We start from the raw sequence: 15,124 nt of genomic DNA, 5'->3' as shown, positions 1-15,124 counted from the left end.
GCTCAGGAGCTGGCTCAGGAAGTGTCCAATTATTTTCATTTGTCAACATATTATTCAATAGAATCTCAGCTTCATCCGGTGTTCTTTCCCTAAAAACAGAACCAGCACAACTATCCAGGTAATCTCTGGAAGCATCAGTTAGTCCATTATAAAATATATCAAGTATTTCATTTTTCTTAAGAGGATGATCAGGCAAAGCATTAAGTAATCGGAGAAGCCTCCCCCAAGCTTGTGGGAGACTCTCTTCTTCAATTTGCACAAAATTATATATTTCCCTCAAAGCAGCTTGTTTCTTATGAGCGGGGAAATATTTAGGAGAGAAGTAATAAATCATATCCTGGGGACTACGCACACAACCAGGATCAAGAGAATTGAACCATATCTTAGCATCACCCTTTAATGAGAACGGAAATATTTTAAGGATATAAAAGTAGCGAGTTCTCTCATCATTAGTGAACAGGGTGGCTATATCATTTAATTTAGTAAGATGTGCCACAACAGTTTCAGATTCATAGCCATAAAAAGGATCAAATTCAACCAAAGTAATTATATCAGGATCAACAGAGAATTCATAATCCTTATCAGTAACACAGATAGGTGAAGTAGCAAAAGCAGGGTCAGGTTTCATTCTAGCATTAAGAGGTTGCTGCTTTCATTTAGCTAATAACTTCTTAACATCATATCTATCTTTGCAAGCAAAAAATTTCTTTAGCAATTTCTTCATCCATAACATAGCCCTCAGGCACAACAGGCAATTCATATTTATTAGGTTGAGAGTCTTCATCATCACTTTCATCAATATTATCAATAATTTCATTCTCTCTGACCCTAGCAAGTTGTTCATCAAGAATTTCACCAAGTGGCACAGTAGTATCAAGCATAGAAGTAGTTTCATCATAAGTATCATGCATAGCAGAAGTGGCATCATCAATAACATGCGACATATCAGAATGAATAGCAGAAGCAGGTTTAGGTGTCGCAAGCTTACTCAAAACAGAAGGTGAATCAAGTGTAGAGCTAGATGGCAGTTCCTTACCTCCCCTCGTAGTTGAGGGATAAATTGTTGTCTTAGCGTCTTTCAACTTCTTCATAGTGACCAGCAGATATAAATCCCAAGTGACTCAAAGAATAGAGCTATGCTCCCCGGCAACGGCGCCAGAAAATAGTCTTGATAACCCACAAGTATAGGGGATCGCAACAGTTTTCGAGGGTAGAGTATTCAACCCAAATTTATTGATTCGACACAAGGGGAGCCAAAGAATATTCTCAAGTATTAGAAGTTGAGTTGTCAATTCAACCACACCTGGATAACTTAGTATCTGCAGCAAAGTGTTTTGTAGCAAAGTAATATGATAGTAGTGGCAACGGTAACAAAAGTAACGGTAGCAAAAGTAATATTTTTGGTGTTTTGTAGTGATTGTAACAGTAGCAACGGAAAAGTAAATAAGCGAAGAACAATATGTGAAAAGCTCGTAGGCATTGGATCGGTGATGGAGAATTATGCCGGATGCGGTTCATCATGTAACAATCATAACATAGGGTGACACAGAACTAGCTCCAATTCATCAATGTAATGTAGGCATGTATTCCGAATATAGTCATATATACGTGCTTATGGAAAAGAACTTGCATGACATCTTTTGTCCTACCCTCCCGTGGCAGCGGGGTCCTAATGGAAACTAAGGGATATTAAGGCCTCCATTTAATAGAGTACCGGAACAAAGCATTAGCACATAGTGAATACATGAACTCCTCAAACGATGGTCATCACCGGGAGTGGTCCCGATTATTGTCACTTCGGGGTTGCCGGATCATAACACATAGTAGGTGACTATAGACTTGCAAGATAGGATCAAGAACTCACATATATTCATGAAAACATAATAGGTTCAGATCTGAAATCATGGCACTCGGGCCCTAGTGACAAGCATTAAGCATAGCAAAGTCATAGCAACATCAATCTCAGAACATAGTGGATACTAGGGATCAAACCCTAACAAAACTAACTCGATTACATGATAGATCTCATCCAATCCATCATCGTTCAGCAAGCCTACGATGGAATTACTCATGCACGGCGGTGAGCATCATGAAATTGGTGATGGAGGATGGTTGATGATGACGATGGCGACGGATTCCCCTCTCCGGAGCCTCGAACGGACTCCAGATCAGCCCTCCCGAGAGGTTTTAGGGCTTGGCGGCGGCTCTGTATCGTAAAACGCGATGAATCCTTCTCTCTGATTTTTTTCTCCCCGAAAGTGAATATATGAAGTTGGAGTTGAGGTCGGTGGAGCGTCAGGGGGCCCACGAGGTAGGGGGCGCGCCCAGGGTGGGCAGGCGCGCCCCCACCCTCATGGACAGGGTGTGCGCCCCCTGACGTGGATTTTTCTTCCAGTATTTTTCTTATTTTCCAAATAGATGTTCCATGGAGTTTCAGGTCATTCCGAGACCTTTTGTTTCTGCACATAAATAACACCATGGAAAGTCTGCTGAAAACAGCGTCAGTCCGGGTTAGTTCCATTCAAATCATGCAAGTTAGAGTCCAAAACAAGGGCAAAAGTGTTTGGAAAAGTAGATACGATGGAGACGTATCATGCATCAATGTCCATGGTGAGTTGTATGCTATAGTGCAGTTCAATGACTACGAAATGGTTGAGCACCATTTTGTGGTCGAACACGCATGAGCTACAATGGATGGCAAAGGAATTCAATCTCCTTAGGTGTTTGTTGCTCAATAAATTTGTTGCCAAGAGCATTATTGCTAAGATTCCTCCTTCATCGAGAAACTTTGCCACATCTTTGAAACACCACACGAGATCTTTGTTCGGAGTCTCACTGGATCCTTGGATGATGTAGAGAAGGTGAGGGCAAAGGACACACCGGCTCAATGATCAAGGGACATTCAGCTATCAATGTTGTGCAGGAAAATGTCCATAAGTTCAAGGGACATTCTTTTAGTACTCCCTTCATTATATACAAGGCCACTTCATATTTTTGTGTCCAATTTTGATCATTAATTTTACCAATAAAAGTGAGTTATATGCCACAAAAAGTTTATCATTCAATGTACATTTCAAAGAACTTTCCTATGATATATTTTTTGATGGCATATAAGCCATACTAGAAGGGTTGCACGCGCTTTGTTGCGCCGTTGGTGTTGTTGGGTTTCTTGAAAACATTACTCTTTATGTTTCAAATGTAAGGTGTATTACTTTTTTTAAGGTCAAATCTTTTTAAGTTTGATCAAATTTGTAGAGAAATATACAAATCCATAATACCAAATCGGTATAATTAGATTCATCATGAAATGAATTTCCATATTTTTAGGTTTATCATTGTGGATGTTGACTTTTTTTGGCTCTGAACTTGGTCAAAGTTAAAGGAATTTGGCTTTCCAAAAAACTAATCACCTTATATTTTGGAACTCATGAAATATTTAGTTTGGCGGGGCGGGGAGATGATGGAGTATGCTTTATTTTACTTTTATAGATTCGATGATTTGGTGAGCCTTTCTCGATGTGATTTCGTGTTATTCGCTAAGAAACCCATATTTATATGAGGAATTTTCTGCTTCGATAGTTGCATGTACTATGTTTCTACGTCGGTAATTTATTGGCGTCTTTTTCTAGGTGGTGGGAGGGTGCACGGGATTGATATGTTTTATAGGCCGATTGTTGCTGATTGATTTAAAAATGATTAGCCCGATCAAAATCACAAACCAAAACCATAATTGAATACCTCAATTGAATTGAAGAGCTTCAAAATTAGGAGCAATAGTGACTTATGATAATTGAATGGAAGAGCTCCTTGAGAAATTGTTGACCAAGTCAAAATTGAGTGACTCAATTTTAAATTGAAGACCTCAATTAAGTGTGAGGCCTTAAAAATTAGGAAGCATATTGTATGTGTAATATAAAAGAATTGAATGAGAGAGCTTTGAGAAATTGTTGACCCAGTCAAAATCGAGTGACCAATTACAATTGGAGACCTCAATTGATTGCGAGCCTTTAAAATTAGGGAGCTTAGTGTTATAGAGAATTTTGCTGACAAAAATTATAAGTCAATGTTTGACAAAAAAAACAAAGTGGCCTTGTATGAAAAAATGAAGGGAGTAGTATAAATTTAATTTGGACGTGACTTTCATGACCTGATAACAAAAATTCAAAGGCATTTACACTCCTTAAACATTTGGTACAACTGTGTCACTCAAGCCTTGGTAAAATACTTCAGATACGGCAGAACATAAGTGCATATCTCGTCAGACTAGCTAGGCACCCTTTCACCAAAAAAAAAGAGACTAGCTAGGCACCGACAATTCGATTCTGAATTCAGATAATCATGAAAAACAATCTCATTATTTTAATAAGATAAAGTACAACAAACTATCCTAAAAAATTCAACCAAGACTATTGTATACGCTCTTATATTATGGGACGGAGGGAGTATATCAATACCAAGTGTCAAAGAAAGAATAATTTCTCCGAAGAGTACATCTTTTTTTATTACCTTGGATTTTTTTAACAATTCAATTAGGAACCTTAATAATGTTGAAACCAAGGCAAGCATCCCTAATAAACACCTTTTTATACCTCTGATGCGCAGCTGGGCCTAGAACTATTCTTGATGTCTCAAAAGGGCAACCAAGGGTGCACATTCTTGATTTCGGCATCGGCTTCGGCTTTCAGTGGCCATTAATGATTCAGAGGTTTGCACAGCAAGAAGAGGGAGCCCCTAAGCTTCAGATCACAGGTATAGACGTTTGTCAGCCTGGTTTCCGCCCCTGCGAAATGATCGAGGAGACAGGGAAGCGGTTGGCTGATTATGCAAACATGTTCATGGTACCTTTTCAGTATCAGGGCATTGCCGCTTCAAGATGGGACACCATTAAAATTGAGGATCTTAACATTGACGAGGATGAAGTTCTCATAATCAACTGCATATTCCGGATGAAGAATCTTGGTCATGAAACCGCAGGAATAAATAGCGCAAGGGATGAGGTAATGAAAACTATTAGGAGGATGAACCCAAAGATTTTTATTTCTGGCACAATGAATGGGTTACACAGTTCTCCCTTCTTCATACAACGATTCAAAGAGGTTATGCTCCATTACTCTCCAATGTTTGATATGCTTGATGCAAATGTTCCACGGGATAATAAGGCAAGAAAGATGATTGAGAGGATCCTATTTGGGATGGATGCACTTAACATCATAGCATGTGAGGGCGCAGACAGAACTGAGAGGCCCGAAAGTTACAGGCAGTGGCAAGCAAGGTGCCTCAAGGCTGGGTTCCAGCAGCTTCCTGTCGATCAAGCCATCTTAAAGAACATAGTACACATGAAGAACTCACTTTATCACGAGGAATTCTTTGCTGTTGAAGATCGCGGTTGGCTACTACAAGGATGGAAAGGGAGAGTACTTTATGCTATATCTAAATGGAAACCTGATGAAACATATGATAATCAGTAAGATTTAAACAGTTTTTCAAGTGCGCCAACATGCGTAGGCAACTTCACACCTTTGTACTGTAAGATATTCTTTTGTCAAGTGAGCATCCGGAACTATCTTGGAAGCAGATGTGATGGGGATTCGAAAGTTCAGAACTTTTGTTGGTCCAACTGAAAAACTTGATGACCGTATGTAGGAAATAAACAAAAAGGTGACTGCAAAATACTTTGTGTCTGCCCTTCTTAATTTCTGAATAAACTGTATTGGGTCCACTAGACATGAGATTAGTGGAAATACCATACCTAGACACTGGATTCGCCGGAGTAGTAGATTATTGCACTGCCCATCTCTCAAAACCGGCGATATGGAAGATTAGAGGATTCTCATTTCTGATTTGAAGCAATTGTACTTATATTAATATAAACAAGGTTACTATCAAAGAATCCAATAGAATGCAGTTCACATATTACTCTCCCCATATCATAAAAAAGTGGAGTTTTGGACATGCCTTGAGTCAAACCTTTAAAATTTAAACTACGAGCTATGTACTCCCTCCGTAAACTAATATAAGAGCGTTTAGAATACTAAAGTAGTGATCTAAACGCTTTTATATTAGTTTACAGAGGGAATACAGTTTTTTCTCAAAAAAAAGGCGTGAGCTCCTGGCTCCCGAGTGGACTACCAGATCACTTTGGCCACAGAGATACGAGGAATCGGGAAAGGGGGAGGGAGAGACCTTGGAGGCGGGCGCAGAGGGTGGGGTGGGGTGGGGTGGAGGCCGAGGTCGGCGAAGGGGCGCGAGGAGAAGTGCCCCTCCGCGTCGTCTTCCTTCGCCTACGCCTTCGGCGCCGCTGGAGCCGCCGCCGCCGCCAGCGACCTGCCGAGGTTCCTCTTGGCGGCCATGGAGAGAGAGGTCACGGAGGGAGAACCCAAGAGAGAGCGTTTACGCACTTGCTTTTTTTTAGAACTGCCGAGTCGTGTTTTAACTGGGCCTGGGCCCTGGGCTGTGTCACGTTAGGCTTCACCTGATCCACTTCCGTTAGTGGTTTCTAGAAATAAAAATAGGTTTTCCTTAAAAAAATAAAAAATAAAAATAGGTCCCCTAAAAAAAAGGTGCTTAGTGAAGATGGTGGTACCTCCATCCCATCGGAAATTGAATTTAAGGTTCAATTACTTGTCTATCTCATCAAACCAGATTGTATTTTCATAGTGTGTGATGTATTTTCATGGTCTTACAGATACAGCAAACCAGAAGTGCAGATGTCATCAGACTAGCTAGGCACCGACAATTCAATTATGAACAAAGATAATCATGAAAAAATGGATTATTTTAATGAGATAAACAACAAACTATCGTCTCTTTTTTTGCAGGATAACAACAACAGCCTTCAATTAGGAACCTTAACAATGTTGAAACCCAGGCAAGTGTTCCCAACAATAAATATTTTTTGAATAGTGCATATCATTTTTTCGATTACCTCAGATTTTTTTAACAATTCAATTAGGAACCTTAATAATGTTGAAACCCACGCAAGTGTTCCTACTAAACACTTTTTTATACCTCTGATGCGCAGCCGGGCCTAGAACTAATCGACAGGATAATTGCTTGTAATCTGGACTCATTCTGTGTCACAATCACCATGGCTGACGTTGGGAACAAAGCCACAAGGAACAAGAGGAACAACAAACTTAGTACACACCACCACAACCATTGGATCTGACGAGGAACAACCATTCTCTCAAAGCATTGGATGCAATGCCGCTACTCAGCAATGACCAAGGTGTGTGCCTCCCTACTTTTGCTACTTGCTCAGATCAGATGAGGAGCCTCCTGCAAATAAAAACGAGCTGTGGTATTAGGCGCGTTGTAGATTCAATATCGCTTTAGGGGTGCTGCTTCTATAATTCATGCTTAAACGTTCTATGTTTAACCGGCCAAAATAGTTGTTCCTGTGTCTGCAAGCCTTCGGATTTTATTTTTTTCAATCAGTGTGCCGTGCCAAAACAAATCATAAGCTGAGTTTCTAATGAAAAGGAGGAAGCAAAGGGTGAGAGAGAAAAAAGGAGCTCGCTGAGCAGAATTCTGTTTTACGGACATTCTATTTCTAGATTGTAGCACATGAGCAAGCTGAACCGAAATTCGTCTCACATAATTTAGCTCCATTTCCTTTTTCCTTCTTCCAGGAAACAAGCTGATTCATTTGCTGTGGGACAAAGAACAATCATATATCTCATATTGAGGTGGAAATCAGACTTTCCACCATGGCGATTGAGCCTCTCCGTGACAATCTGGACACCGTCACAGCAACCGACCAACCAAACGATGGTGATTCCTCTTCCCAGCAGCAACTCACCATGTACAACTATGACCTGAGTGGTCCACACTCTACAGTTCTTTCCCCAGCCAACCAAGCAAGCACATATCTGCTCGGTGGAGTCACCAGCCCTGGGTTGTGCAGTGTCAACAGCAGCCTTGGACAAAACCAATTTCAGATCGGCGCAGGGTGTAGCCCTGAGCACCTCCAGATCAGATCAAACGATGCTCTTCACTACATAAGCCAGATGCTGATGGAAGGTGTCGACGAGAGGGTCGACATATGCCAAGGCGAGGCTGCTCTGCAGGATGCTGAGAAGCCATTCCGTGACATTCTTGGGGAGGTATACGCGCCGGCTACTAACTGGCCGCCATTGCATAGCAATAACAAACCAGACAACTCTGATAAGAGCGGGACCAGCCGTTACAAGAGGCTCTGGAGCACTAGCTTCAGTAATGACCATTCCAGTTACAATGTGTTACAGCCCTTAGCAACCCCGTTGAGTCCATATACCTGCAATAGGAGTCTTCTACCAAATCATCCGTTGGTAACTGTTGGATGGACTTCCGGATCTGACTTCATTGCCTTGAATTGTCAGAGAGGTGTCGAGGAGGAACAGATGTTTGCTCCAAGTATTGATAAGCTGGTGATCAATTTAAAGAACGAGATACTTTACATTTCCCAACTGACTACAAAGGCAAAAGTAGGAGAGATGAGCGAAAACACAATCTTTGAGGTGGCAGACCAAAGAGGCGGGGATATCTTTCAAGGAAGGAGCAATAAACATCATGCCATCACCACTTGTGCAATAATTCGAAATGAAAATTTCGACCGAGTTCTGCTATGCTATGGTTCTAAGAGTTCGGATAGAATAGCAAGACTGCGAGAAAGGATGGCGGGGCAAGGAAACAAGAACCCACCAAAAGGCCGGAGCAAAGGGCGTGAGAAGCTATGGGCTAGGAAGCAACAGAGAAAAGAGTCGGTTGATCTCAGGGCTCTCCTCGTCCATTGTGCAGAAGCTGTGGCAGAAGACAACCACCTGTTCGCCAGTGAACTCCTCAAGAAGATAAGACAACACTCCTCAGCAGATGGTGATTGTAATCAGAGACTGGCATTTTACTTGGTGGATGGCCTTGAGGCACGCTTGGCTGGAATTGGGAGTCAGGTTTATCGCAATCTCGTGGAAAGGCGAACAAATACCACAGATTGGGTAGAGGCTTACAGCCTTCTTCTTGAAGCTTGCCCTTTCAAAAGGGTGTCATACAACTTTAAACTATTCTTGATGTCTCACAAAGGCAACCAAGGGTGCACATCGTCGATTTTGGCATCAGCTTCTGCTTTCAGTGGCCATCAATGATACAGAGATTTGCACGGCAAGAAGGTGGAGCCCCTAAGCTTCGGATCACAGGCATAGAAGTTCCCCTGCCAGGTTTCTGCCCCTGTGAAATGATCGAGGAGACAGGGAAGCGGTTGGCTGACTATGCAAACATGTTCAATGTACCTTTTCAGTATCAGGGCATTGCCGCTTCAAATTGGGAGGCCATTAAAATTGAGGATCTTAACATTGCTGAGGATGAAGTTCTCATAATCAACTGCATATTCCGGATGAAGAATCTTGGTCATGAAACCGAAGCCATAAATAGCGCAAGAGATGAGGTAATGAAAACTATGAGGAGGATGAACCCAAAGGTTTTTATTTCTGGCACCGTGAATGGGTTGCATAGTTCTCCCTTTTTCATACAACGATTCAAAGAGGCTATGCTCCATTACTCTTCAATGTTTGATATGCTTGATGCTAATGTTCCACGGGATAATGAAGCAAGAAAGATGATTGAGAGGATCCTATTTGGGCGGGATGCACTTAACATGATAGCATGTGAGGATGCAGAAAGGACTAGGCCAGAAAGTTACAGGCAGTGGCAAGCAAGGTTCCTCAAGGCTGGGTTCCAGCAGCTTCCTGTTGATCCAGCCATCTTAAAGAAAATAGTACGAAAGAACTCACTTTATCATGAGGAATTCTTTGCTGTTGAAGATCGCGGTTGGCTGCTACAAGGATGGAAAGGGAGAGTACTTTATGCTATTTCAAAATGGAAACCTAATGAAATATATGATGGTCAGTAAAATTCAAACAATTTTTCAAGTGCGCGAACATGCGTCAACTTCCTGCCTCAGTATCTACTTGCATGATTCTCAGCACAATGTCTCTAAAATGCTTTACACTGTAAGATATTCTTTCATCAGATGAGCAATGGGGATTATTTTGGAAGGAGATGGGATGGGGATTCAAATGTTAATACTCAACATGTATTGATTTGGTCCAACTATGCAACTGTAAAATACTTTGCTTCTGCCACTCTTTTAGATTTGTGATCAAACTGTTATAGAAAGGTGCTCTGTAAGTAAATCTGGTATTCGTAAACGAATATTAACTGTGTACTTGTGTTATTGTTTTGCTACATGAGATTAGTGGAAATACCATACCTAGACACTGGCTTTGCTGTAAAGGGGGCATATTGCACTGCCTACCTCTCAAAATTGGTGACATGGAAAATCAGAGAAACAGTCATTTCTGAAATGAAGACAATGATACTTAATATAAACAGGGTTCCTATTTAAGGACCCATTAGAATACACTAATATCCACATATAGGTCATCTGCACAGTTACATAAGTGCAAGACGAATCATATCAAACAACCCTTAATTCTCTCAGAAACCCCTCAAGGGATGTTTACCTGTGTAAGTTCTAGCTACTAAAGTGGGTGATGTTTCATGTACCAGAGCTTCTCAGTTCACACAGTACAAGAATTCTTAACATCAATGGCATACATGTAGCATGTTTTAAAAAGAGCATATAAGTAGAGGAGTGAAATATATATATTTCAAAAAAAGGACAAGTGAACAATACATAAATATCTGGGAAATGAGATTCAAGTTGGTTATATTGTTAAATCTGGTAACGTTGTTTAGATAGCTATATAATCTTTAGCAGAATGGCTCTAAGAAGCCCAGATTATTCTTGTGATGGCAGAGCGTCAGAGACAGTCTGGAAGGAAATGACATGCCACTTTTACTTTTGCTACAGAAGGAGCATGTAAAGGATGGGTGTTTATAGCCCTAAAAAATTGACAATCCAGAATATACTAACCAAAGATTTGGTAGGATTGATCAACCAGGTAACAGAACGACTATAAACATGTTGTGCAGAATCAATTGACCACAAAGAAAAGAGGTAAACAAAGAAATCACTATGGAGTAATAGTGCATAGAATAAAATGTTGCATTTCCTCAATTAATAAACAGAACACTAACCTGACCCAGTACAAAGTCCATATCGCATAATTAAAAAAACTGTCCCCATTTCATTGGCCAGAATGATCTTGTCTTCTTAGAAGCGAGTAGCAATTTGTGCAAAAACAGACTTAAAGTCTGTCGTTGGTGTTCCTTCACCTTCAGGTTTTGAAGCCAGATCAAACGCCTTGAACTTTGCTTCCTCAAATAGCAAGGCCTACCAGGAAAGGCACAGATGGATCAGTGGTAGCGACCAGTAGCCATTAAGGCATAAATAGATGCAAGAAATATATTTGGTAGATGATGAAAAAAAATATTGAGCAGTAGTTTATCTACAGAAACATGTGTTTTTATGTAAAGGTACCTGTATGCAAACTTCTGCAACATCTGCCCTGGCAATAGTTTTTGTTTCCGTCTTCAAGATTTCGTCATCCTTTCCAACAATCAACTCACGCACACCACCATCTTTGTCTTGTAGTCCTCCAGCCCTGGAAAGAGATGGGATATGGGAAAGGTATTTTATCAACACAAGATTGTTGGTGGAAAATACTCCAACAGTTAATGTCCCTATGAAATAAATTGGAAATTTTGATTTCTTATACTAAATAATGCTCTTTGTGGTGCTTCATAGTCCATTGTTTTGTTGTTTTCTTCATTCATTACACATATATAAAATTACTTTTATGACTGAACTTTTATGGGGAGAAAAAGATGACTGGCAGCCTATTACATAAATCAAATGTGACAAAAGAAATCTTTGCGGAACATGCAAGAATAAGTCTCATTCCGCAAATAGCACTAATGAATGAGTTTGTGTTATAACCTTATAATTGTGTATGGTAGACCAGAGTCCGCTAGGTACTGTTCTGCCTTCCGTTTCCACACCTGCAAATTAGAGGGGGAAGCAATTGATCGTCCTATGTTTAAAAATGGTACATATGCTATCTTCATGCACACACAAGTATATTTCAGAACATATAAAAGAATCTTCGAATATGCTATATACCAGTATATTCCCATTCCCAAGCTTGTTTAATGGATGGTTGATATCTGTTCCGCCCATGGATCCAACCAAAACTATCTGCTTTACACCAATGCTCTTGGCTGCATGGATAATTCAAGATGGGGAAAATTAGAGAGCAGACAAGGAAAAGGCCGACCGGAGAGAAAACGACACATCAATCCGACCAATCGTTTCAATGAACACGCTAAACATTGTATAACGCTCTAACAGAACAAGACAACGGTGAAGATTTACCAGCGTCGATTTGGTTCTTTTGGCCTATCCAATCCACCTTAAACCAAGGAAAAACAAAGACAAGGCATTATTAGCTCTAAAGAAATGCACAAGTTGACATGTATTGCTAATATGAGTAATGCCATTGCCAGGTGGTTTCGTCAGTCACCTGCTCGGGATCAGACCCTTCCTCGAAGTAAAACTCCGGCCGACCGCCCTTGCTAGGATCGAACCCGGGCTTCATCTTTGGGACCCCACTGGTGAGGATGATGAGCGCGTCGATGCCGTCGATCGCCGGAGCAATGCTCCCAGGATCCCTAATGTCGCCGATGAACACGTCGTCGCCGCCGCCTATCTTACCCTTGCTGTCCGGCGTCCTGACTAGCCCTCTGGCAACAAATTGGTCTGCCCTCTCCTTCAGCTTCTTGTACACAATTTGGCCTGGGTCACCACAGCAGAGGCCAGAGGCGCACACCGGATTACAGTACGCATACGGGAGTGTAGATTGTAAATCGATGGGAGGTTCAATAGGTTGTGATTTGTGAAACATCTTGATTCCAAGAAACCGCCGCCTCCGCCGGCAAATTCTCCCACAGATACGAACTGAATCCCACTGGAGCACCAAGAGAAGGTGGCATCGTCCAGTAATGTGCGGCGAAAGTACGCGGATGGAGAAAAGATAGCGGGATGTGTAGTATCTACCTGTCCGTCCTCCGGCGCCGGTGACGAGCACGGTGGGGGGCGACCCGGCGGCGGCCGCGGAGACGGCCAGCCCGGCCCGCCTGGGGACCCGCATCGATGGCAGGACGCGGTGGCAGGGAGGACGGAGAGGCGGGGCCTTGAAGGGGGAAGACAGACGCATCGTCGCCGCCGCCGCCGCCGTGGTCATCTCTGCTCTGTTTCCCTCCGGCGAGTGAAGCGAGAGCTGTTGTCGGGTGAGCCGGCGGGCTGAGCGGCTGTCACTCTCCTTATCGCTTCGACGGTGGGCCCGCATGTGAATGTGGGCAACTGGGCATCACAGGGATTTGAGGTTTGTGGGCCTAGGCCCACTTCTCAAGTTAACATGGGCCTATTTTCTTTGAAAAACATACTTGTAACCCAACCTATAGGCATTGTCTTTGTCTCAAAAAAAAACTATAGGCATTGTCTTTTTCTCAAAAGAAAAACCTATAGGCATTGTCATGTCTCAAAAAAAAACTATAGCATTGTCCATATACAAGTTTGGATCACCAAACCTATCAATCTTGCCTACAAAAAAAACCAAATATATCAATCTTTGCGGATCGCATGAGCGAATTCAATGGCAACTCAAATTCCATCTTCCTCGCGACACTCAACCCGAGTTATTCGCATAAAACCACAAAGTGTTCACACTTTCGGCTTAGTGTGCGCATTTCCTTTTTAAATGCAAGTTTTAGGCTCCACTTGCCCTTGAAACTACTTTTTGTTATAGCTTGTTCTTTTAGGTGTTCAAACTAGCCATGGACGCCTAGATCCATCATGAGTAACATGTCTTTCCTTTTTTTGGTCGACAATTAATTATGCGAGCTCAGGTTGGAGGCCATTTCAAACATTCTCCATATTCTCGCCCTTTCTTATCACCTCCTTGTTTTCCACCTCCTCCAACTATATATATATATATATATATATATATATATATATATATATATATATATATATATATATATATATATATATATATATATTTTATTTATTTATTTATTTATTTATTTGTCGTGTGTGTTGTTGTCGTGCGCATATACCACCCTCCCTTCTCCTCCTACGATTACATTTTCCCCTTGCATGCGAACCGAGCCTTGGTTCCACATAGGAGATAGTCCACAAAAACATTCTCGGAGCCAACCGTACCTTTTTTTGGCGGAGATGACCCATACAGTCCTTCGATGCTTATGAGAGGCGGCGGCATCTAAGGCGATGGAGGGGAGGAGGAGGAGGAGCAAGACGGTGGTGGGGAGGGACGACGCCATTGCCATCGCCGGTGACCTGAGGAAGGGGAGGACTGACTGAGATGCGAATTGGTATGCTCCTTCGGTTGGACTAGTCAACATACTACTACATTACACACAGACTGATGGTCGCAGCCATTCATCGCTGATCCAATGGCCGAGGATTTACCTTTCCTTTTTTCCTTCTCATAGTTTTTCCATTTTTCTTCAAATTATATCTGGTTTATATACGGTCGATAGAACATGCACGAAATTCACCGTAAACAAAGAGAGAGTCTATGGCTACCATTATATGCCTCAAAATTCTTGTCGAGCCCATGCCATTGTGGCACAATGATACATACATCATGCCGATATTGACAACATCAAGAAGTCCAACCATCTAAGTACCAACCAAACCCTCTATGTAGAGGAAAAAATCCCGTTGAATCGCCGCAGTAGTAGACCGACGGAGATTGACCAAGCATATCATCGTGGGAACACCAAAATCTAGGTAGGCAGGTAGGTAGCCGCACACTAGTATCACCAGATCAAGTTGATGACCTTGACTTCAAAGGCTTAAATGAAGGGAGAGGTTGTCCAAGAAGACAATGTTGCCCCAACCGATGCACATGGAACCAAGCCAATGAACAACAACACATATAACCAACCCGTTGTTTATGAAGAACAATAGAGAACACCTGGGGCCCTCAGCAACGCTGCATCAAGCATCACCTTGAAGGGATTGCAAGCGGAGGGTTTTTATTCTACCCAAATCCTAAAAAGTTACTATATATATTAACCAAACATGGCAGTTGACAAAATCCAACATATGTATGTGTGTGTGTATATATATATATATATATATATATATATATATATATATATA

The 15,124-nt window shown here is 41.7% G+C and overlaps 1 protein-coding gene and 1 pseudogene across 1 annotated transcript in view; one reads left to right on the top strand and one right to left on the bottom strand.

Annotated features, from left to right (window-relative positions):
* The window catches only part of LOC123179944 (uncharacterized protein At5g02240), a 65,939-nt gene extending 52,670 nt beyond the window's left edge, over positions 1-13,269 (bottom strand). Inside the window, exons 1-7 of the mRNA XM_044591863.1 lie at positions 12,992-13,269; positions 12,459-12,730; positions 12,311-12,347; positions 12,059-12,156; positions 11,876-11,937; positions 11,417-11,540; positions 11,074-11,269 (exon numbers count right to left, since the gene is read on the bottom strand). Coding sequence (XP_044447798.1) covers positions 11,150-11,269; positions 11,417-11,540; positions 11,876-11,937; positions 12,059-12,156; positions 12,311-12,347; positions 12,459-12,730; positions 12,992-13,178 — 900 coding nt within the window. The 5' untranslated portion in view covers positions 13,179-13,269 and the 3' untranslated portion in view covers positions 11,074-11,149. The remainder of the gene's footprint in view (positions 1-11,073; positions 11,270-11,416; positions 11,541-11,875; positions 11,938-12,058; positions 12,157-12,310; positions 12,348-12,458; positions 12,731-12,991) is intronic.
* On the top strand, positions 7,710-9,949 carry LOC123179942 (scarecrow-like protein 9; annotated as a pseudogene).
* Positions 13,270-15,124: the final 1,855 nt, after the last annotated feature.

This window comes from Triticum aestivum, chromosome 1D (assembly GCF_018294505.1).
Source record: "Triticum aestivum cultivar Chinese Spring chromosome 1D, IWGSC CS RefSeq v2.1, whole genome shotgun sequence".
Classification (NCBI taxonomy): Eukaryota; Viridiplantae; Streptophyta; class Magnoliopsida; order Poales; family Poaceae; genus Triticum; species Triticum aestivum.
The sequence above is the reverse complement of the archived record's forward strand: the minus strand, read 5'-3'. Positions and strand labels throughout refer to the sequence as shown.